The sequence below is a fragment of the Lithobates pipiens genome, unplaced genomic scaffold (assembly GCF_037356315.1).
Source record: "Lithobates pipiens isolate NorthernLeopardFrog02 unplaced genomic scaffold, aLitPip1_a1.2 Scaffold_8, whole genome shotgun sequence".
Lineage (NCBI taxonomy): Eukaryota > Metazoa > Chordata > Amphibia > Anura > Ranidae > Lithobates > Lithobates pipiens.
Genome location: NW_027507903.1, coordinates 127822430 through 127848027, shown reverse-complemented (window position 1 = coordinate 127848027; position 25598 = coordinate 127822430). Strand labels below are relative to the sequence as shown.

The window sequence follows — 25598 nt, the reverse complement described above, 5'->3', positions numbered from 1 at the left end:
GCTCTCTCCTGGTTTAGTATTAATCTTCCTCTAACCCCCATCTCTACCATCATCAGCTTTTTGGTGCAGCAGGGGCTAACAGAGCTAAGTGGACCTGTCTTATACACTCATCAAGAGTGCTGTTGTGGTCCAACATTTCTGCCCATCTCCTAAATTTGTAGAGACTGTGCTATAGCCTCTTTGAATAGAAAGTGATCTATGAATGGAGGCGGATGATTAAAAAGTCCTTCTCATCCATTTTGCACCATCAGAGCGAAACGCGTTAAGGGCGCGGCCTGCCCAGAGTCCAGGCTGAGGTTGCCATTTACCATAGATCTCTGGGATGGTACAGATATGTGGTCATAGGGAAACTTTTCTTCACTTCGAGCTGCATAATTAGTGTCGGTGAGAGTGATAGTGCCTTATCTCTGGTGTCAGTGGAATAAAATATGCCCCATTGTTGATGTCATCAGAAGAAATGGTGCCCCATAGTTCATTTCGGTGAGAGGAATAGTGTCCCATCATTGGAGTCAGTGGAAGGAATAGTGTTCCATTGTTGGTGCCACTGGATGGAATAGTGTTCCATTGTTGGTTCCACTGGATGGAATAGTGTTCTCTTGTTGGTGTCACTGGATGGAATAGTGTTCTCTTGTTGGTGTCACTGGATGGAATAGTGTTCCATTGTTGGTGCCACTGGATGGAATAGTGTTCCATTGTTGGTGTCACTGGATGAAATAGTGTTCCATTGTTGGTGTCAGTGGAAGGAATAGTGCCCCATTATCGGTGTCAGTGAAAGGACAAGTGTTCTATCGTCAGTGTCAGTGGGAACAATAGTGTTCTATCGGCGTCACTGGGTGGAATAGTGTTCCATCATTTATATCAGATTCAGTGGGATAAATAGTGTCCAATTGTAGGTGTCCATGAGAGGAATAGTACCCAAAGGACTGCATCTGGCAAGCAAAGGGACACATCTGGTTTGCAGGGGGCAGTTCGGGGATTGCGGCCGTAATCCATAGACCATAGTCCACTGTGGGAGCAAACATGAAAGGTTGGCTATGTTTCTACAAACAGTGGGACCATGGAGAACGAAGGTATCCAGGCACCTTCATTGGAGTCAGTTGACAGCAGCAAAGAAAAGGGATTTACTGAGGGTAATAGAAGGTACTTTTCTGACTTAAGGATATATACTTGAGTTGATTGTTTTTATTTTAAACCAGAGTTGAGTGTCACTTTAATTCATTACTTTCCCCACTTTATCTCACAATGCAGTTTTGAAGGGGCTTTACCCTGATACCCTGTCTCCCTTTCCCCTGATCTTTTTTTTCTGTTTTAACATATTTCCATGTTTCCCCTCTTATCTGTTGTTGCTTTCGGTTTCTTACAAAATCATCATAAAGCATCAAAGACAGACAGTTGATTCAGTTTAAAGCACTCTTTATTGATTCAAATGTCATTTGCAAAGCAATATTATGTTTCCAATCTACATAAAATAGTAAAATAATAGCAAAGAATTAATTTAGAACAATTGGTTTGAATTTATAAGCAGAAGGCTCTTATTCATCTTATTCATCTCCTTGTTCAAGTTATCTATGATGTAGCATAAGTATGTAATCACTGGCGTGTACACAGTGTGTGTTGGGTGTGGCACATCCTAATCACCTCGCGTGGTGCCGATTCCCCCTGCTTCCTGTCTCCCCCCTGCAGTGCTGCAAGCTTCTCTCCTCTCAGGAGCGGGGAAGGGGCTGGTAAAAACTTAATTAACCAGCCCCTTCCTTTTCTGAATGAACACAGTGAGTGATCTGTACCAATCGCTCCTGTCTTCATTCTTAACTGAAGCATAGGAAACTGTGTTTACTCCAGGCTGCATAGAAAGGGACTGGGGAATCTCTGTCCTCAGTTTTTTTTCTCTGTTTCAAAAGTGAGACGTCAGGGGTCTGTTTAGATCCTTGATATTTCACCAAACCCCCATAACAGGGCTCCTAATTTCTTTTTTTTTAAGTAATAAAAAATAATATTGTAAAAAAGAATAGAAATAAGACCTCTTTCACACTGAAGGCGTTTTTCAGGTGTTTTAGCGCTAAGAATACTGCCTAAAAATGCCTCTCATGCCTCCCCAGTGTGAAAGCCTGAGTGCTTTCACACTGGGGCGGTGCGCTTGCAGGATGTTAGAAAAAGTCCTGCAAGCAGTGTCTTTGGGGCGATGTACACACCATTCCCAAAATGCCCTGCCCATTGAAATGGATGGGCAGCGTTGCCGAAGCGATGCAGTACAGGTGCTTTTAACCTTTTATTCAACCACTACCGGGGGTTAAAAGCGCCCCACTAGCGTCTGAAAAAGCGCTGCTAAAATGATGGTAAAGCGCTGCTAAAACCCAGCAGCACTTTACCGCTAACCCGGCCATGGCTGAGTGTGAAAGGGGTCTTAAAAACGAACTAACACTGTACAACTGCCCTACTGACACCACTCTTTGCTCTACTGGCACCATCCGCTGCTCTGCTAATATAACTCTGCTAATATAACACTGCTAATATAACTCTGCTAATATAACGCTGCTAATATAACCTGTACACCTAAAATGCTGGGTTCTTTCTTGCTCTGTTATATACCAGTAACTACATATGCTGCCTGACATGTTATAAGTGTTTCTGTATACTTCAATTAAGAAAAAGGTAAAAGGGCAATAAAGTATTTAGCAATCTTCGATGTATATGTTAAATGGATGCAGTTTACTATAAAACTTCTTTTCAATGATCAATACATGTAAATGTTTAAAAAAAACTTTATTTCTCTGTATAGTTTGTAGTAAAAAAAAAAAAAATGTGAGCACCACATTTGATCATTACATGTAAGTGGAGTCATTTATACAATAGTTTCATAGTTAGTCTTTTGAATAAAGACACCAGTCCATCCAGTTCAACCTGAGTTAGTGTCTACAATTGTCCCTATCCCTGTACATTGCACACTCACATCGGTCCCTACCCTCAAGGAGCCCACAATCCAAGGTCCCCATTCATATACTAGGGCCAATTTTAGACAGAAGCCAATTAACCTACCTGCATGTCTTTGGATTGTGGGAGGAAACCGGAGTATCTGGAGGAAACCCAGGCAGGCACAGGGAGAACATGCAAACTCCAGGCAGGTAGTGTCTTGGTTGGGATATGAACCAGCGACCCTTCTTACTGCTAGGTGAGAGTGCTAACCACTATACCACTGTGCCACCCAAGAAATTGTTTCTTTACAGTTTGTAATACCTTGAAACATATGGTGAAGACTCTGTAAAGTAGTACAGTAAAACCTCGGATTGAGAGTAACTTGGTTTGAGGGTGTTTTGCAAGACAAGCAAAATTTTTAAATACATTTTGGCTTGATATACAAGCGATGTCTTGATATACAAGTAGCGTCACGTCACAACTGAGTATAAAAGAGTAGAGAGGCACCTCTAAGTGTAGCAATATGGATACATTTAATGAGGGTACAACATTTAGCAACATATTGCTACACTTAGAGCCTATTTAGCTTCTAATCCCCTTGTGGAGGCTTCCATTTGTGGATGCACATTTTATGGTTGCACAACCTATCACATTGCTATAATCTTTTTATATGGACTATAAGCTGAAGGACCTATGACTAAATGGTTGTGGAACTAATCATTTGAGTTTCCATGATTTCTTATGAGGAAATTTGTTTTGATATACAAGTGCTTTTGGTTACAAGCATGTTTCTGGAACGAACTACGCTCGCAATCCAAGGTTTTACTGTATGTCTGTTTTAGTTAGTAGTATTATCGGGTGACAGCTTAGCCATTCCTTAGCAGTCAAAGGAATAGAGAGAGTTTGGTTGGTTGTTGGGCCAGCATTTCCTCTAATGTACTGTAGATTAGTGTGTTTTCATGTTTTATTTTTTAATAAAATATACAGTAATAATTCTTAATCTGAGCTGTGATATGTTGGTGGATCACACCCAGTACTGTATGAGTAGTCTGTCTCACTTGTCCTTCTAAAATATGCACAGCATATAAAGCCCCATACACACTATCAGTTTTTCTGCTGAGTTTTTCCTTCAGATTTACCAAAACCAAATAATATGAGGTCAAACCTTAGGAGTTTCAATTTGTATGCAATCAGGCAGGCCCTTGCACTACATGGTTTTGGTAAACCTGAAGGAAAAAATCAGCAGAAAATCTAATAGTGTGTATGGGGCTTAAGAGTTCTATTTAAACTCACAGCACAGCATCCAATTCAAACACATGATGCATGAGAATCCTAGTTAAACAGGAACCACATTTAGTAAACTGATATGTAACGAAACAGGTAGGACAGGTTCAATCTGCTAGTGCTAAAAGTTCTCTATGCTATCTGCCATCAGCACCTGTGACTTCAGCTTGTTAATAAGGGATGTTGGTAAAAGACAGGAGATAATTAACCTACCAGCATGTCTTTGAGGTGTGTAGGAACTCACACAAACACAAGAAAAACATGCAGGTAGTGTCATGGTTGGGATCCAAACCAATGATCCTACGGCAGTGATGGCAAACCTTGGCACCCCAGATGTTTTGCAACTACATTTCTCATGATGCACAAATACACTGCACAGTTTATAAGAATCATGGGAAATGTAGTTCCAAAACAGCTGGGGTGCCAAGGTTCGCCATCACTGTCCTAGGGCCTTCAGGACAGGAGAGCTAAAGCCCAATTCCAGGAATAATATGACTTCAATAGATTGTTAGGACCAAGTTGGTCCAAACGATTTCCTTTAGTAACCAATGCAGTATCTACCAGCACTGCATAACCTCCGTGTAGCGCTAGCTGCATACAGTATACAGTGCTGTGTTCTGGCAGCAGTACAAGGACTTCTTGTCCCGTTCCCAGCACAAAATTAAGTCAGGCTGAGGGCCGCTCAGAAAGTCTCTTTGAATTTCTATGAATAAAAATGCAAAGATTCCTGTAGCTGATGCTAAACACAGTTTATACAGCACTGACATTCGCTTCATTGATTAGGAAAGTAAATTGTTTCTTTTGCCAGCTTGGTCCAAACAAACCGCTTAAAATACTATGGCATCTCTAAGTGCAGGTTTATGCATGAATTTTAAAAAATATTAACTGAAATCTCAAAAAGAAAAGATTATACAGATTTTATTTTTTTTTGCAATTTGATGGTTCCAACAATTAGTATATCTGGGTTTGGTTTGTTTCAGAGTGGATTTGATTTAAATCACAATTTAAATCGTGATTTGATTCACTAGTAAAAAGGCTTGATTTAAATCAAGTCGATTTAAATCATAATTTTTAAAGAGCAACTGTCATCTCTGTCCTGCAATGGATCCTTCTCTGACCTACTGTTGACTCACCAACAGTCCCATTTACTTTAATGGGATGGCTGGTGATGTGGCAGAAGGTGAGGGACGTGGTGGCAGAAGGTGAGTAAATCAAAAAAATCTAAAAAATCTATTTGTATAAAAAAAAATCAGATTTTTTTTTTTTTTTTAAATCATTGATTTTTATCCACCCTGGTTTGTTTTTATGTTTCTACTTGTTAGAATAGGATACAGTGTGGTTTATGTAAATGCCCTTATGCAGAATTGGTATACTTCTTCATAGGATCTTCCTCCCACATAGGCAATGTTGATAACTTCTGCTTGGTTTTCTCTTCAATGGGCCACCCCCAGGACTGGAAGAACGGAGCCAAGTTCTTATTGACAGTTTGAGAGAACTTCTCCGCCCAGAGATTCATCTTATCCGAATTATTTCCACTGACCTTTGACAGTTTCTGGTACTCTGCAAATAAACTTTTAAAGGGATCCCATCCGAATCCTTCTTGTAACTGAAAATTAAGGGAGTTGGTAAACATGTATAAAATAAAACCTCACTACATACAGCTTATCATGTATTCAGTATAGTGCTGCACGTTACTGTATATGTACATTAAAGGTAAACTCAAGTCAAACGCAATTACTATAACTTTACATTGTTGAATTGGTCTAATTTTAATTTTTTAACTGCAGTTGGAGCTCAATATAAATCTAATCCCAGCTGTACCTATTTACTGCTCTATGCCTTACCTTGTCTCTAAGTCCCCTTCCGCTTTGCCAATACACATTGCAGCATGAAAAGGAGGAGAAACAGAGAAATTCTTATATGAAAGGATGCTGGCTGCATTGGACTGTTTCCAAAAGTCATATAAATGGTGAACTTAATGGATATTTGTAGTATTGGTACAATGTGTCAAGTGCGCTCCAGAAATCACGAGTTCCTGAAAAAAAATGGAGATTAAGAATGGGGGGATGCTCCATAGTGTAGTATATTTGAAACGTATTTATTCAATTCAAGTAAAGATAGACCGGTACTCACATAGACATGAATCAAAGTAAGGCAGTGTAAAAACGAGCAGCGAGCTCGATTGCATCACTTCCGGTGTCTCAGTCTCGACGCGTGTTCGTCACAATCACATGACTTCATCAGGGGATCATCCCCTGATGAAGTCACATGATCGTCTATGTGAGTACTTGTCTATCTTTACTTAAATTGAATAAATACGTTTTAAATATACTACACTATGGGGCATCCCTCCTGTTCTTAATCTCCACCTATGGTCCACTGGCAAGACCCATCCATCCATTCTGGACACCCTCAGGTTACTATTAAAGGGGACGCTAACTGTAGGCAGGACACCTTTACCAAAAAGAGCCTGTGCTACCATGCTAGGACGGTCACCAGGGACCTTAAAGACACATATTTACATGCTGTTACCTTACAGCACTAAGGTAAGGGGACACCCATATATTTAATAAGCACGGAGGATTTAACAAGTCACCCACCACCAGCAGCACTTTGCAAAATTTTGTTTACCAGCACCAGCACTTTATTATTGTGTTTACAGAGCCACTATATATACGTTTATACAAGGAAGCATTTTTATGGACACTCTGATATATGCTCTTTTATGGATTTATTAACCCTATAATTTACATATATGGTCTAATATTTGTTATTATAATTTTAATCTAGTTCACACCTAATGATCTAATATTTGCTATTATCATTTTAATCTAGTTCACACCTTGGATATATGCACTTCTTTCTACATGCCTAAGTCTGGCAACTGTCAGCACCTGCTTTGTATATTTATTTGATTGTACTATTATCATTTTAATTTTGCTTATTATCAGTCTACACCTGGTATTTGCACTTTTTTTTTTCTACATGCCTTAGCCTGGCAACTATCAGCACCTGTTTTGTATATTAATTTTATTACACTAGGACGTTTAGCACTTTATCCTCTATGTACAGCGCACCACTACCTCTTTATCTTTATTTCTTTTGGGTTCAGACATTTCCCTCAGTGTGTGCAGTAGTACGTGTTCTATAACCATTTGAGTTGGCACAGGAATACCTTTTTTCCTATTAATAACAGCTCTCCTTTGCTCCCCACACCATCCTGGAGTAGATTATAAGCCCTCAGAGCTTCAGATCAACTAGGCTAGCACTCTAATACAGTATTAGCACTGTATGCCTAACACAGTGTCCCTGAGATTTTCATTCCGGAGTGGTTAAAATTGATATAATGGCTAAGGTTTATAATAAAAAAAAAAAAAAACACAGCTTAAAGAAATAGTGGTGGAAGGGGTTAGTGGGTTTAGAAATCACACCAGGGCTCCAAAAAGAACTGATTCAGAAGAAGACTGGTTAGTTACTGAGGACATTTTGGTGGCTGAAGAAATAAAGGCTAAAAGTTATCTCCCTGCACTGCTGTTCTTTTCTTGCAACTTCTACCCAGAGTAATATACCGACTACACTGACATTTTCCCTGCAACATGGCCTTGAATTAGATATGCTTTATGTTAAGGTCAATTACATTATTGTTCCAGTTGACGCTACTATGTGCCACAGAGAGGGGTCACATCAAAATTTTGCAACGAGGCCTTATGATCACTAGTTACACCTAGGGTTGCCACCTTTTCTTCACACCAAACCCGAACACTTTAGCAACCTGGAATACCTTTGGGTGCCCCAAGGAAAGTAGTAATGTGGTGTGCATAGTGTGCAGCAGCAAACAGTGGGTGTGGCCAAATTGCTCTTTCTGACATCATCATCCTGCCATGCAGTAATGCAGAAATTGCCCCAAGACAGCCGCCTGCAGCTCCCAGATGGCAACAGATTTGTGTGACTATCTTGGTCACTTGAGGAGCCACTGCCCGTTTGAATAATGTGTCTGGGTTTCATTCTGCCTGAAACCTGGACACATGATTCAAAATCCTGATTGTCCGGGTGAATCTTGGACAGGTGGCAACCCTAGTTACACCCATGACTGTGAGGATGTTTCTGGTTTTATAAATATGGCAAATGTTACATAAATCAGCAATTAACATTAAAACCAGAACAAACCCCAAATCTTCTAAAAAAAAACTTTCACACTGAGGCACTTTTCTGGCACTTTAATGCTAAAAAAAAAAAGCACCTGAGGCTCACAAAAACCTATTTCCATTAAAATCAATGAATGCTTTCACATTGGGGCAGAGCGCTGGCAGGGCGGTCAAAAAACTCCCCTCTGCATTGAAATGAATGGAAAGCTCTTCAAAAGCGCCTGAAAAGCTCATCAAAAGAGCTCAGTGTTTTACTGGCAGTTTAGAAGCACCTCAGTGTGAAAGGGGCCTAAGGGCTACATTTGTTTAATAAATCAAGCCAATAAACGTATAGCAAATCATGGCTGCGTGGGTCTTGTCCCGGAAGTGGGTGTCGATACTGGGATTATCCAGGTAACTGCACCCCCCCCCCCCCCCCGAAAGGTGCTGATTGTGGCACCGGAGGGGGGGAGGGATCAGATGAGCGGAACTTCCACTTCAGGGTGGAGGACCGCTTTAAATGAGGGATGCCATTGCTATCAGATATTGCATAGGGAATATAAATGTAATTTATTAGTTCAACACATAGGAACAATTCTTGAAATACATCATATATTCTAATGGTCATTGAAGCCCCTGCACTTTCCTTGTCCCCTTGCAGCTTTGTAAACATGTACTGCTTTCAAGTCGATTGGGTCAGCAGAAGCATCAGCGGTGCGGGGGAGGCTGCCTGTAACACTCCCCTTTCATTTAATCAGAATAGACTGTCCCTTGGAGATCTTCAATTTATCCCAAAGCAGCCCGAGTTGGTGGGAGGAGCCGGGGTGTGGCTACCTCCTCCACTCCTCCCAAACAATTATTCACACAGGCTGAGAAGGAGAGGCTGCAGCAGCCCGGGAGTGTTCATATCCAGGAATGCAGTGAGAGACAGAGCACATGCCACTGCATACAGCTCTAAGCTGCCACTATTTCACCCTACCCAATCATACCACTATACCTCCCTATGCTATCCAATTCTGTCACTATACCTCCCTATGCTATCCAATCCTGTCACTATACCTCCCTATGCTATCCAATTCTGTCACTATACCTCCCTATGCTATCCAATCCTGTCAATATACCTCCATATGCTAACCAGTCCTGTCAATATACCCCCCTATACTATCCAATCCCGTCACTATACTTCCCTATGCCATCCAATCATGTCACCATAGCCCCCTATACTATCCAATCCTGTCACTATACCACCCTATAGTATTAAATCCTGTCAATATACCTCCCTATACTATACAATCCTGTCACTATACCTTCCTATACTATTCAATCCTGTCACTATACCTTCCTATACTATTCAATCCTGTCAATATACCTCCCTGTACTATCCAATCATGTTACTATACCTCCCTATGCCATCCAATCCTGTCAATATACCTCTCTATACTATCCAATTATGTCACTATAGCTCCCTATACTATCCAGTCCTGTCACTATAGCTCCCTATACTATCCAATCCTGTCACCATACCTCCCTATACTATTCCATCAATGCACTGTAGCTCCCTATACTATCCAATCCTGTCACTATAGCTCCCTATACTATCCAATCCTGTCACTATACCTCCCTATGTCATCCAATCCTGTCACTATACCTCCCTATGCCATCCAATCCTGTCACCATAGCTCCCTATGCCATCCAATCCTGTCACTATAGATCCCTAAACCATCCAATCCTGTAACTATATCTCCCTATGCCATCCAATCATGTTAATATACCATCATATGCCATCCACTCATGTCACTATAGCTCCCTTTACTATCCAATCCCATCACTATACCTCCCTATACTATCCTATCCTGTCACTATACCTCCCTATGCCACCCAATCCTGTCACTATAACTCCCTACACTATCCAATCCTGCCATTATACCTCCCTATACTACCCAATCCTGTCACTATACCTTCATATGCCATCCAATTCTTTCAATATACCTCCCTATGCTATCCAGTCCTGTCACTATACCTCCCTATACTATCCAATCCTTCCACTATACCACCCAATACTACCCAAACCCAATGCTATACATAACTACACCTGATACTGTACACTCCTGACCTCCCTCTACTGTGTCCTCCAACCCCCCTGTACTGTGCCCTCCTGCCCCCAACCCCCATACTGTATACAGTCATACATAAATACAGGCTGCTGATATGCTGGGAGAGGCATTTATGGCAGGGTGGCAGTGTGTACAGGGATGGAGATAGTTTAAAAAAGGAGTGCGAGCAGTGTGTACAGGGGAAAAGAGTCAGTGTATATGGGGGGATAGGAGGGGGCAGTGTGTAGAGAGGGTGAGACAGCGTGTATAGGGGGTGAATTTAATTTGAGATAATTCAATAGTTGTCTGTATTTGTTGTTTCTAATCATGCCAGGCCCAATATGTAGCATTATTTAGACACACCCACTCCATGCCACCGTGCGCATAGCATGCCGTTGGTCACCATCTTCCTGATATTGGCCCTAGTGCATTACTTTGCCCAGGGGCCCATGATGTTATTAAGATGGCCCTGGGTATGGCGATCTGTGTTTGTCCCCTTACATCCAAGGCTCCACTCCCCCTATATTAGCCAAGCATGGGTATACAGCTTACTTGTGAGCACAGACCCTCTGCTCAGTACCTTTTTTCTTCCTTTTTAGGGATATCTGTTATATTAACACATAATACCTGTGCATTTGCATTTATAGTATATCTCTGCACCCAACTCCTGATGTGTGGTCAAGAGTCATAAAATGCATAGAGTTTCCCAGGGTGCCTTGACAAATCTGGCAGACCATCTATCATTTTATATGAATTGGTCATTTACTATGCAAAAATATATATATATATTTATGATCTACCTGGAATCATGTCTATTATGTGTATGTACACAATTTATATATATATGCTTATGTCAGCTCTTTTGCATTAAGGTTTTTTCAATGGCCATTAGAATATATGATGTATTTAATTAATTGTTCCTAGGTATAACTCAGTGGCAGTGCGTCCATAGAGGGGACAGGCACGCCTGCCCCTCTCTCCTGCACCGCTCTATCTATTGTCGCCGCTGCCACCCCCTATTCAGGTGTCCGGCCCTTTGTCGGGTGCCGGGCATCTGAATTACAGCGGCGGGGTTTCTTTGGAAGTGCCTGATTAGAGCTGTTAGCTCTAATAGGCATCCTGATTAGAGCCATGGGCTATAAATAATAGGCTTCCAAAGGGGTAAACAGTTGGCGCAATGCTGTACATTTTCTGTTTACACAGTGTTATGTTAGAGAAGCTAATACATCACTTCCCTTTGGCCGCGTACACACGGGCGGACTGTTCGCCCAACTTTGTCCGCTGAACAGTGTTTGGGCGGACAGTCCGCTCGTGTGTGGGCTTTCAGCGGACAGTTTCAGCGGACAGTTTGACGGACAAGGTTTTTCGGAATTTCCGAAAAACTGTCCGCTGAAACCTTGTTTCAGCGAACAGTCCGCTCGTGTGTAGGCTTGTTCGTCAAACAAAGTTGCGCGCATGCTCAGAAAGGATTTTCACGCCGAAAGTTATAATGCAGTGTATAGGACGTCGTATTTTTCGTCCCGTCGTACGTGCCGTTCACGTCATCGCGCACGGTTTCAGCAAACTGTTCGTCCGTCGTGTGTGGCCATGTCCGTCCATGCTAATTTTGAGCGGACTGTTTGCCGAAACTGTTTGACGGACAAAGTTGGGCGAACAGTCCCCGCGTGTGTACGCGGCCTAACACTGACCGGCCTCTCAGGTTGCCGGGTCTTTGTTACCTGTCACCTGATTGACTGAAATCACAGACGCTGTGATTGGACGCCTACCAGGCGTCCAATCATTGCAGAAGACGGGAGGAGGTCGGGATGAAATGGAGGACACCAGACACTGCCTGGCGCCATCACACACTGCACACTAGAGACAAGGTAAGTGCTGGGCAGACAGTGGGCGGGGGGCACAGTGGCAGCACTTGGGGCACAGTGGCAGCATTTAATGGGCACAGTGGCAACATTTGGGGCACAGTGGCAGTGTTCGATGGGCACAGTGGCAGCATTTGAAGCACAGTGGCAGCATTTAATGGCCACGGTGGCAGCATTTGGGGCACAGTGGCAGCATTTAATGGGCACAGTGGCAACATTTGGGGAACAGTGGCAGTGTTCGATGGGAACAGTCGCAGCATTTGGGGCACAGTGGCAGCATTTAATGGGAACAGTGGCAACATTTAGGGCACAGTGGCAGCATTCGATAGGAACAGTGGCAACATTTGGGGCCCAGTGTCAGCATTTAATGGGCACAGTTGCAGCATTTAATGGGCACAGTGGCAATGTTCGATGGGCACAGTGGCAGTGTTCAATGGGAACAGTGGCAGTGTTCGATGGGCACAGTGGCAGTATTTGGGGCACAGTGGCAGTGTTTGATGGCACAGTGGCTGCGTTTGATGGCACAGCGAGGCTGCAATTGATGGGTTTTTTTTTCCTGAATTTTTCAGTTTGTTTGCGCCCCCCCAAGGATTTTGACCACCAGCCGCCACTGATTCAACTAATAAATTCCATTTACATACCATATGCAATATCTGATAGCAATGACATCCCTCATTTAAAGTCTCACTTTTTCCTTCCCTGTTTTTATAGATGTACATTGGGGATGGAGGTTTCTCCTTGCAGTTGTGCCAGGTCACATTCTCTCTGTTGCTTCTCTCTGTTCCTATGTCTTTATGGGTTGCCAAGTAAGATGTTAGTTGTTGTTAGATATCAGTGTTTGGTGTACAATACCTGAAGGTAGGTCTCCAGAGCAGTCCACACATTCCATTTTTCCAGCTTGGCTCCATCTTTTAAATATTGCTGGATTCGATTTTCCCTGTCTTTTGGCTTTAGTGCAGGATGTGCTTGATTCCTTGGAATATTCAGGACAGTTTCATGTACATATACTGACCAGAGGTTGCATGTTGCTTCTGTGGTATGAGGCGGAAATTCCCAATTGCCCCTCTGCTCATTGTGGCCAAGTTCATGTATCGGTCCCCAGAAACCATTTTTTTTTATGTGCTCGACATTGGTTATTTCTTTTGCTGACTGTAAATGACACATTATTGGGTATCCAGCATGCATCCAACCTTAAAAAAAGGGCACAATAAGTTACAGATCAGTATCACCCATCACAATATTTACACTAATACACCCACAGCAAGCACTTGCAGGAGGAACGCAGAGGGAGGTAAGTCATGTCAACTCCCAATACCTCTGCCATACCCTTGCCGGTGTTTGCCTTGTACAAGTGCTGGGAGCCAAAGACAGGCACTCACTAAAATGCAGCTGTGGTGTCAGGAGGCCATGCACCTAGGAGGATGGGACAAAACACTGCATGTACTTATGTCCAATCAGTAACTAAATACTGAAAAAAAAAGTGATGCTTGCTCTTTATAGCCTTGTGGTATCCAGAGCATGATATTATCTCATGTGTTGCAATGTAACCACTGTACAACAGAGGTATATGACTCAAGATCATGTACAATTTAGACAGTAATGTAATTATACACAAACAGAAGTTGCGATCCAAGTTTCAATTATAGAACAATGAATCATTTGTTTACTGTGGATGTGTTACTACTCCCTGCTTATGATACAACTTCTCAACAGAAGTGCTAATGAGTATTCACAAGCTCTATGAGAAAATGTTATGTTTAATAAATGGATATTTTATTTTTAGGGCTCTTTCACACGGGGCGGATCCGTGCTGATCCGCCCTGTGGACATCCGCTTGCTCAGCGGGGATCGCTCCGTCTATCCCCGCTGAGCAGGAAGATGACAGGTCCGTCTCTGTACACTGCGCAGGGACGGACCTGTCAGAGCGCCGCTCTCCCCTATGGGAGATCGGATGATGACGGACCGCAATGTCCATCGTCACCCGATCCGATGACGTATGGAAAAGTAAGATAAAAAATAAATAAAAAAGTGTATTGTAAATGCTGTTAAAGTTATATGTAAAAAAGGTTTCTGGAAATAGGTATGTCTTATGGTGGTTAAATACTTACTTTAATACAAAGAAAATACTTTAACCACTTGCCTAAAGGAGACTTATACCCCCTTCCTGCCCAGGCCATTTTTCAGCTTTCAGCGCTGTCGCAATTTGAATGAATTGAATTGCGTGGTCATGCTACACTGTACCCAAATTTAATTTTTACCATTTTCTTCACACAAATAAAGCTTTCTTTTGGTGGTATTTAATCACTGCTGGGTTTTTAATTTTTTACAAAAAAATTAAATAAACAAAAAGACCAAACAATTTGAAAAAAAAAATTTTTTTTTACTTAGTTTCTGTCACTAAATGTTGTAATTAAGTAATTTTTCTCCTTCACTGATGTGCGCTGATGAGCACTGATAGGCTGAACTGGTGGGCATTGATGGGGTGGTACTTATGGGCACTGATGAGGCAGCACTGATGAGGCGGCACTGATTGGCACTAATATGTGGCATGATGAGGAGGCACTAATATCCCACACTTATAGGCACTGATAGGTGGCACTGATAGGCGGCACTGATGGGCACTAATATGTGGCAATGATTGGCACTGATAGGAGGCACTGGTGGACAACACTGATGGGCATTAATGGACAGAAGTGATGGACAGCACTGATAGGTGGGACTGATAGCCAGCACTGACTGGCATCACTAATGGGCACTGATTGGTGGCACTTGTGGGCAGTGGTGGGTACTGATTGCTGGCACTGGTAGGCACCGATTACTGGCACTGGAGGGCAATGGTGGGCACTGATTGGTGACACTGTTGGTGCTATAATGTAATCAGGAAACTGATGATCAGTGCCCTGATTATATGTTTTGTTGCCCCCTGCGAGGAGATGTCTCTGATCGGCTCTCCTCGCCACACACTCTGTCAGTGTGATGTGAGTAGTGCTGATTACCGGCATCTCCGTGTTCACATGTGACCGGCTGTGATTGGGCACAGCCGATCAACCTGGTTAAAGAGCCATGGACACGGCTATCTACAAAGATCATGGTCGCGCCGTGTCCTAGCATCACGGTATGGCCGCGATCACCACGCTGTGCACCCCTGCAGGGGAGCGTGAGAGCACCCGTTCTGGGACGCCGTCATATAACGTCATCCCAGAATCCCAGAATGAAAGCCGCACCGCATCTGCCATCATTTCATGGTGGACGGGCGGCAACTGGTTAAAGAAGATTTTCACCCTTCACCCCCATTTTTTTTCTGGTACAATGTTTTTATTGATATGCGAAGGAAAACCAGATGCCAAATTCCCACGCACACAAATAAAAATTTGTTATGGGATATAAATTATAAACCAACAGTAACCCTCAGGGGCTGAGGTGGGCAAGGGGAGGGGACCTGTTCACAGAAATGGGGTGAACAAAACCAAACTAAGCACAGGACAAATAATTGAACAAAAAAAAAAGGGGGGTAGAGAAAAGGGAGGGAGGAACAAAGCGACGTGCAAGACCCCCAAAATCAGAAAAAAGGGTAGGAGAAGAGGTAAAGAAGGAGTAGGGAAAGGAAGAAGGAAGTTTCCCCAGGTTGGAGATGGAGTCAAGCTAGTTTGAGAGGCCTAGTAGGCTGTTCGGCTGTAACGTTGTAAACAAATAATTTTTTGGAGAAATTTGGCATGGGAGTCTTGGAGGATACAGGTAATTTTTCATGGATCATAAGAGTCGTCAAGGTGCTCTTCACCTCTGAAAATTATACAGCTAGCTTTTTTCAGCCCTTGCTATTGTGCTCTTAGCTGCAACAAACAGATAGGTGGCTAGTTTCTGCTGGTAAGTGAAGAGTCTTGGGATCGGACAATGGAGCAATGAAAGTTTGGGGTTCTTGTGGAAGAGTATGTGGAAAAGGGTAGACAGGAGTTCGAAGACCTTGATCAAAATATCACGAGGTGGGGGCAGGACCGTCAAATGTGCATTTCATCTCCTCGTTCACCCCCATTTTTTAAAGCCCTGCTTCCCTGGTGGTGAGTTCTGCTAATTTTGGATACTCGCTCAGCGGATAGAGCAGATCCAGTGCTGTCCAGCTGAGATCCTCTTCTCTTCTGGCAGGACTCGGTCCTGCACTGCCATATTTTGACATCATCAATAGGTTCAGTTAGCATGCCTTCCAATGACATGCTGACAGGCCTGCCCCCTCCTCATTTCCTCAATGAAGGGCTATGCCTCCTGGGAGGTAAAGGGAGGAGAGTGCACGTCTTTTGCCTAGGCGTACATTTTATAAAAAAAATAAAGAAAATAAATAAAAAAACAAGAGCCATATTCCTGCAGAGGATGGGAGAAGGGGTGCAGATCATGTATTGGAGGGTGAAGATCCCCTTTAAGAAGTCACAAACAAATGTACTGTTTTCACCAGGGCTAGTGGTAAGCATACTACAGCAGCCCTGTTCTTTGTGAAGTATATTTTTTTCTATACACTCAAAAGATGGTGGTGTGTATTGGGATTATGGCCCATCATTTGAAATTCGGTATATGGTATACTAAAATGAATTATGCGGCTTCTATCCACATGACTTTGCTAAAGTTTTGGTTAAGTCAGAGTTATTTTACTTTTTTTTTGCACAATGGATGAAAATGTGCTCACTTTCCCATTAAAATAACAAGAAACATTTTCTTTATGGGAAAAATACTTTACATTAAATGCCTATAACTTAAAGTGTGCCTGGGGTATGTACGTTTACAGAATTATCTCAGAGAGTAGCCCTGAAACTATTTCTTAACACTCCCATCAATGATCACCAAAATAAAAAATAACAACGTACCAGCTGATATCTGTACATCTGTCACAATCCTTTCAGGACGGGGAAATTTCTTAGGAATTGCTGCTAGATCAGCAATGGCTGCCATGATCTCATCCCACAATGACATCAACGTTTCTGGATCCTCTAGTGAGCGGATGGCATCAGAGGGTACAGTAAGAATGATGCTTTCTGTAATAAACTCAGCCCAAGGAGCTGGATAGTTACGAATTGTTTGCTGCCATGAAGAGAGGCTAGTCTGACCTAAAAAAGAATACAAATTACATTATTGTACTATTTTATTTTACAAGCATTTAATTTAATAATCCTTAATTACATTTAACTGTAAGGTATTGTAGTATAACATTTTTTGAGCAAAATATCTCAAAGGAATAAACTGGCATATGATTGGCAATACCTAAACTGCTATTATTTTGACAGTCCGACTACCACCATGCTAATGCTGCAGTTTCAGTAATAATTCTTTATTTGACACTAGAAATGTACATATTTCTGTACTTCAGATACTACTTGTTGTATACATACAAGTACATACATACTAAACAACTAGATATGTGCAAGAAATAATTTGTTTCAATATTAAGTCCAGCCCTGGAATTATCCATTTTGCCTGGGTTGTCTGCTACTGGAATTCATTTTTTGGCTTGTATACCTACCCATGGACTGTTACGGTTTATATACTGTTTATCCATGGACATCAGATGGTGGTCTGTCATTAAAAATCATTCTGATTGGATTCTACTTTGCACCCAATATACACATGCTTGCTAAATGTGTGCATATGTGAGGAGCTATGGTCCTCCAATCATTGAAAATACAATAGAATTAACAATGTTTCCTCTAAGACAGGGGTCTCCAAACTTTCTAAATAAAGGGCGAGTTCTTGTCCTTTAGACTTTAGGGAGGCAGAACTATGGCTAGAGGGAGTAATAAATGCCCTGGCAAAAAAAAAGATAAATTACTGCATCATTGGAGTCACCGGGAGAAATTAAGCCCTGTTGTTGACAGTGGAACTATAAAACAGTGGGAAGAATTATGCCCCACAGTTAAAGGCATAGTTGGTGTTAGTAGGAGGAAATGTGTCTCATATCAGTGGGAGAAATGGTGCCCCAAGGGTGCAGATGTGGCCCTTTGGCAAGCAAAGGGTCACATCTGGCCCGCAGCACACACTTTGAAGACCACTGCTCACCCTCTATGAGCGATCCACAGTGGATTGGTTTTTAGATGGTGTTTGACAGTTGACTTGGAGGAAAAATGTTGCTTCCTCACCACCTGGTTTGCACACGATTACAGGGCAGTTCTAGACTGGCACCATATACTTGAATGGTCGTGTTCAGTGGCAGTAGTGAACCCCAATTGCAAGTATAAGCTAGGCCTTACAGAGAAGCATATGTGAGGAGCTATTACATTATTTGTTGCAGTCGTTTTGGAGCATAGTCTTTAAAGCCTTCCTAGCATTGAATGTATCCGAAGACCAAAGTTTTATAATGTAGGCTTCTACCAACAATTACATGTGTTCTAAACTTTTTTTGTAATTTAAATCCCAACAATTAGCACCTCTATTGATGTGATGGGAAATCTCTCCAATGGAGTAACACATATAAATGTAAACTGTTCCCTGCTCTATCAAACTAAATAAAAATCTTTAAAATTGTACATTTATTAATACCAACATGGTCTTTATATTCATAACTAATGAAAGCAAGATTCTACAAACAGACAAGCCTTCTTTTTGTCTTCTTCATCCTTTATAATATTTCGTAAACAAACCATGACCTTTCAAATGCATTAACTGATCATGACTTTTGTTGAGCCGCATTTCTGTTATTTCTGTTATTTTTTACAAAATCACTGCTAAAACTCCAAACTATTCAATTGTGTTAGACAAAAATATATCCCTGCAATAATAATAATAATCTGTATACTGTATATTTACGGTAATAGCAAAAATTCACCTTTACAGACAAAATGCAAAACATTCTGTATTCAGAGTATATTCTTTTTTTCAAATGCTTACCCTTAATGAATGTTGGAGCTCGTTCTGCACCACACACTGTCACTGGAATCACACCCAACTGGCTTTTTGCTTTGACAATAATATATAGAAGACCTCCCCATATACAAGACATTTTTACTTTTTCTCCACTAACATCTTTCTGATGTATAACCGCTGGAGCGCGACAGAACTCCTTTGCTCCACTCAAGTTATCTGAGTGGCAGCCAACCTGAACCTGGAAAAATAGTAAAAGAAATGTGTAAGCTAAATATGTATATAACAGTCATTTAAAAAAATAAATTATATATTGAATTTGTTTTGCCCAGTAATTCTAATCTTAAACAACTTGTATAGAAATTACCAAAATGTTCTCCAAAATTTACCCCTCTAGAGAGTATCCCAGTGCTTCTTTTTTCTTTTACCCAGTTTCCGTAGGGAGAAACAGCTTTTATTTAGCCTTTCGAGTGAGTGGCACCTGCTGGGAACTCAGTTTGTGTCTTTTATTAAAACATACCCTGTATATCCCCCAACACTTTTCTGTGTTTATTTAAAAAAAAGCCTATGCTAAATGCACTTTTACTTACCTAAATCCATGGTCATGTGATGCTTCGGGTCCCGAGTCTTTTATCTACTTCTTTTGGCATCCAAATTGCTTCCAATGGTGTCCAGTAGTGGATTCCTCGTAGACAGTATGCCTTCAGTGTAAATAACCATCGTAAAGGAGCCACAATTTGCATCCAGGGTTGTATGCTCATGCACGTGTTTGGACAAGCATTGGTGTAGACCCTCATATAGCAGCATACATCCATTCATTGCAATGGGAAGCTGTATGCTGCACCTGTGGCTCCCTTATGCTGGCTATTTGTAAGTGGTGCACCCCAAAGTTCTGCTTCGGAACAATTGTTTGCCGCTCCCACCACCCCCCAAAAAAAAAAAAAATGCAGCAGCCACTGGTAATCACAGAATATATTGTGTGAAGATTCTTAACCCCTTTAGTAAATTAGCTCAAATGTTATGATTTGCAACTACATGGCAAATGGGGGTGCCAAAAAGGGCAACAAAATTAAGTACAACAGTTTAGAAAAGAAATACCTGAAGACCTTGTCCAGCAGCTGATGCTGGAAACATTAGTATTGCAGTTTTTCCAGGGGGCAGAAAGAGACCAGTACTTCTCCATGCATCAGCACCTAGGAGTAATGCAGAAATTGTTACCGTACCACAAATCTTACATAGATGGAGGCGCCAAACTTTACATTTTTAATGTTCTACCTGGGTTTGTGGCATCAATCTGAACTGTAACAGGGTCCTGGTCCAATAAATCAGTGTCACCTTCCTCATGGTCATTCAAACATTTAAGGCAGCTGACTTCTTGAGCCAAGCACATGATAAAGGCCTCTTTGGAGCTGTTTTTCACAGGACACTGTTTACTGACAGTGGGCAAATTGGACCCTTGTACTAGATGTGTCAGTTCGTGCTGTAGTGATGAGGTAAGAGGGCTGGCTGGAAGCTTCATGTATGATGAGACATCTTGTCTGAGTTTGTTCAACCAAGAGCTGAGAGGTGGTTTCAACTCAACTCCACTGTTCAAGTCTCTTAGCATTTCGCAAGCTGCTCTAGGGAAGTGGTAAATACTATCAACTGCTTCGGGATCCAAAGCCTTATAAACTCCTTGCCCAACTGTCTGTGCTAGAATACTAATTCCAAACTTGTTGAGGATTTTATTTCCTGGGTACTGGGAAAGCACATTTGGGTTGGAATAAGACCAGTACCAGGCATGGCCAGCGATGAGCAGGCCCCCACCTTCCGCCACAAATCTATGGATCTTTTCAGCTTCTGCATCACTGTACGAGTTGCAGCAATATACACTGAGACCAGGAATCAAGTCAGAAGCCACACAAGATAAACCTTCATTCTGTAACACCCGGAGGAGATTTCCCAGTTGCTTAACACCAATTTTTCCATTTCTGCACCTGTCTAGCCAAGAAATAGCATTGAGAATGAAGGTTTTAAGCTCTGGCTTGGAGAGGTAGCCTTCATGTGTTCCTACAACAACACGTCCTCTGCCGTAGTATGCAGCACCAAAAAAGCATTGATTGTTGTTGTTGAGCCCAATTGGAAATGTTAGAGGCCCATGAAGAAGAAGTTCTGAGGGTACGCATCCTCCACTGATGTCCAGGTCATTCACACCTTGCATGAGATGCTTTAAATCCGCTGAAAAATTTATACTGTATAAAACAAAATAAGACACCCCTGCAGTCATTAGTTTTGCACACAATAAGAAATGAACAGGAATTATAAGTGTAAGTGGGTGCAGTCGGTTGTGTGTTCCACCCACTTGCCCCCCTCCCCCATTAGTGTGCTGCTGGCTCTCCTCTCTTCACTGTTGCTGGCTGTCTGCTGCTCTCTCCCGCTGCTGCTCTGATAGCTACTGCTGCAGTGTGGGTCTCTATGTTTGGATCCGCCACTGCTACCTGCTGCATAAGTGCTGTACAACACAAGTAAATGGCTGCAGAACTACATTGCCTACAATTCCCTGGCACAGCAGAGGATGAAAGGCAGGCTTTTTTGTGGGCAACCACTGGAGCTTGGGGTAGTCTAGTGCTGGGAGCGAATGATAACATGCTACCTTGAGTGTCTGTATCCACTCATGCCAGGGTGCCAAGACACTTAGCTCCTGTGAGCCTTTTGTGTGTGGGAACCTGGAGCAGTGCAGACCCATTGCAGGGGTGTCTGTGCTCACACCATGGACCAAATGACTGAGATGCTGAGAGTTCTGCTTCTGTGCTGGAACCCAAAGCTGGAGGGACCTGTTGCCATGTGCTCCTACAGTCAGGGAGAGCCAGTGAGCAACCAATCATGAGGAACTGATAGTAAGAACCTGATAGTGAGGACTGAGACTTCTGTAGCAGCTGACCACTAAGCATATGGGATCAGATTTGTCTCCTGCCAGGAGTGGTGAGCGGAATTACAACACTTAAAGTGGTTGTTCCCTTATAGTAGATTAAACAGCACAGTGCTTATGCTGTCTAACCTGCCCCTCTCTAAGCTGTAAAAAACATGGCTGATCCTGCCACTTCCTGTGTCCTCCTCTGTAAGCTGACCACGATAATCATGGCTGCTGAGCCCTGACCTCTGTAGTCAGTTTAAGTGCCACCGTCATCCACAGCTCTCCTCTGTCCTCCTCACCCCCCCCCCCCCCGCCTGTCAGCTCCTGTGTCTGTTTGAGCCGTCTCTGCCCCCCTCCTGTCGCTATTTGTATAAAAAAAACTATCCTGGCAGCCCCTCTCCTTTATTCGACGATAACTCACTGTGTAAGTGTTTGTTTAAATAGATACCTCTAAATACCTTTTTTCAGTTATCTACAGGCTGGTCACGCTCTGCTACTATAATCCAGGGCTACAGTGGGAGGGGCTGAGTGGTTGCATGACCGACATCAGAGGGAGATCTCGGCACCTCCGGCTGTAGCCCTAGATCATAATAGCAGAGTGGTCGGGAGTCACGTAGTTAGTGCCATTACTATTGATCCTATTTGCACCAGTTATAATTTGGATTATCATTACCACAGAGCTGATGAGAATTTTTTTAACACTATGATTGTGATCACAGTATAAGCAATAATTCTTACACTGTGAATTGCATCCATTCATTGCCATTGTGTACTATTGTGATAGCTGTGATTTGCCATAGGCACCACTTAGTACTGTTTTACTGACCCTGTACCATGTGATTAATATGACCACATGGTATACAATGACTATAAATGACAGCCACTGTTTACCACTGACATGTGAATCACATCAATCACCTGGTATCAAGACCAAAAACAGCAGCCTCATACAATTATCTATGTTAAGATTGCGGCGCTGCGTGGTCCCTAGGACACACACAAGGCATGCTAGTAGGAGGACATCATATGATGTTTTCTTGGGATGTTTCCTTGGGATAACAAAGAATCCATACGGCCATATTAATAAAATAGGCCAGGTGGGAAGTGATTAATCATCTTGCCTTAATACACCTGTTTACCTACTATCCAGTTGCTTGTGTCCCATTTTTTGTGTACTATCATAGAGTGGTAGCCTACTAACACTTGGGTTACACAGGTGTGAATGACTAAAACCAGGTGTGTCAGTGGGCAGCTTAAACAGTCATGGTAGAACAGAGAACCCTTCATCTCACAGCGGCTCCTGTGTGGGTAAGTGCTACACGGCCACACATGCCTCTTCTGTGCAGGGACCGGGAGCAGTGCAGACTCATCGCTGGGGTGCCTGTGTCCACACCAGGGGCCAAAGGACTGAGATACTAAAAGTCCATGTTAATTATAACCAGTTATTATTTTATAATTTCAGTTAATTTCCATTTTATGGGTCTGTGTTCAGATTATTCAGTGCTGCATCTTTAAACCTGTTCAGTTATCTGCTTATTGTCTTAAAGTGTTTGTAAACCCTGTAAAAAAAAATCCCCAAAAATAAAAAACCTGCAAGAGAAAGGCATAATGAGCTTGTATGCAGAGCATACTTCTGGGTATCGTGGCTAGGGTGCTGTGATTGTTCGGAGCCACGATGACGTCACTCCCGCAGCATGCATGCGGGAACCGCTGGTAACGACACAGTACAACTGAAGCAACAGTACGTATGGGCCATTGCTTCAGTTTGCTTAAGTGTGCATGTGCTGATGACATTGGCACATGCAAATACAGGGATTTAGGAGACATCCAGTGTAGCTACAGGTAAGCCTAATTATAGGCTTGCCTGCAGTATAAAGTGGTTGCAAAGGGTTTACAACCACTTTATCACACCTGTTTATCTACAATGTATTATCCAGTTGCTTGTGTCCCATTTTATGTGTACTATTATGGAGTAGTAGCCTACTAACACTTAAGTTACACAGGTGTTAACTGTCTTCAACCTATAACCATTTGTGTCGGGGGTGTCTTAGCAGCTTAAAGGGTTTGTTAACCCATTTATATAAGACTATGCCAGCCCCTCTAGGTGAGTAGAGAATTCTGGACAGCTGCCCTCCAAATGAAATTTCTCATGCCTTTATTAGAACATCAAGATCACACTGTACATGTCACAGCAAAGTAATAAAGAACCAAAAACAGATAGAGGATGGCATAGCACACTGTGTAAGTATTTTTCAAAAAAGAGCATTCTAAATACCGAATTTGAGCTATCTTCAGGCCGGTCACATGACTCACGGCTGCTTTACGGCTCCGATGTATGTCTTCTGCAGGAGGGGCCATGATCTCCCTCTGACGTCAGCTGGGGTGATCACGTGGCCGCTCGTCTCCTCTGCAGAGGCACTATATCATAGCTGTAAAGTGTCCGCGAGTCAAATGACCGGCCTGAAGACAGCTCAAATTCGGTATTTAGAATGCTCGTTTTTGAAAACGACTAACATAATGTGCTATGCCAGCCTCCAATAGAGGGGCTGGCAGTGACAATTTTAGTTTTTTATTTTACAATAATATCGGCGGGGGGGGGGGGGGCCGAGCCGGAGACAGACACAGAGAGGGAGATGACAGGCAGGAAGGTGGGGGTGAGAGGAAAGCAGAGGGGACAGCAGCGTATGATGCAGGGTTGTACTCTGACCACACCCCCCATACCCGCCTAGCAACGCCACTGAGCACAGGGATTTTATTATACCTTGCATTTGACACAGTGCGGCAGTGGCGGCTTCACACACAAAGCCACTCCAGCAGCAACTATCAGCACAGCAGTGGAGGGGAAGCAGCCCACAGCTAGCAACGGTGAAGAGAGATGAGTCGGCAGCACAGTGGTTGAGATTGGGGGCGAGCAAGTGAAACACGCAACCAGCTGCACCCTGCTACATAAACTTACAAGAAAAGATAGCATGTAAGATTTAAGTGGGATAAATAATGATATATTGCATGAAGACTAATAGAAAAGTGGTCTTACATAGTTACATAGTTAGTAAGGTTGAATAAAGACACCAGTCCATTCAGTTCAACCTAAGTGAGTGTCTACAATTGTCCCTATCTCTGTACATTGTACATCGCACACTCACATCGGTCCCTACCCTCAAGGAGCCCACAATCCAAGGTCCCCATTCATATACTAGGGCCAATTTTGGACAGAAGCCAATTAACCTACCAGCATGTCTTTGGATTGTGGGAGGAAACCGGAGTACCCGGAGGAAACCCACGCAGGCACAGGGAGAGAATGCAAACTCCAGGCAGGTAGTATTGTGGTTGGGATTCTTGATTTATTTTTATTAGAAGAACAATAAGCGGTCTATTTGTCAATGATTTCACTCACTATTAATACAATTTTCATCCAAAATTCACAAATGTTACACACCTGTGGTTTAATTAGAAAAATAATTTTGATGATGTGGCATTGTCCCAAACTCCATGTATATTGGAGGGGGGTGATTGGCACCCTGAGCACAGTGTTCTGGGTGTCAGTCCCTTGGGACCCCAGGTGCTGCATTCTGGATTTGCTGGACGAACTGGAGTGGGA

General features: G+C 42.6%; 1 protein-coding gene and 1 long non-coding RNA gene across 2 annotated transcripts in view; both read right to left on the bottom strand.

The window, feature by feature from the left end:
- LOC143962110 (uncharacterized) overlaps window positions 1-25598 on the bottom strand; it is a 767356-nt gene that overhangs the window by 80660 nt on the left and 661098 nt on the right. The gene's annotated exons all lie outside the window — the stretch shown is intronic.
- Window positions 1397-25598, bottom strand: part of LOC143962820 (TRPM8 channel-associated factor homolog) — a 56653-nt gene continuing 32451 nt past the window's right edge. The window contains exons 3-8 of the mRNA XM_077472296.1: window positions 20383-21338; window positions 20206-20300; window positions 19135-19348; window positions 17121-17360; window positions 13123-13460; window positions 1397-5800 (exon numbers count right to left, since the gene is read on the bottom strand). Of these exons, the coding sequence (XP_077328422.1) occupies window positions 5549-5800; window positions 13123-13460; window positions 17121-17360; window positions 19135-19348; window positions 20206-20300; window positions 20383-21338 (2095 nt within the window). The 3' untranslated portion in view covers window positions 1397-5548. The remainder of the gene's footprint in view (window positions 5801-13122; window positions 13461-17120; window positions 17361-19134; window positions 19349-20205; window positions 20301-20382; window positions 21339-25598) is intronic.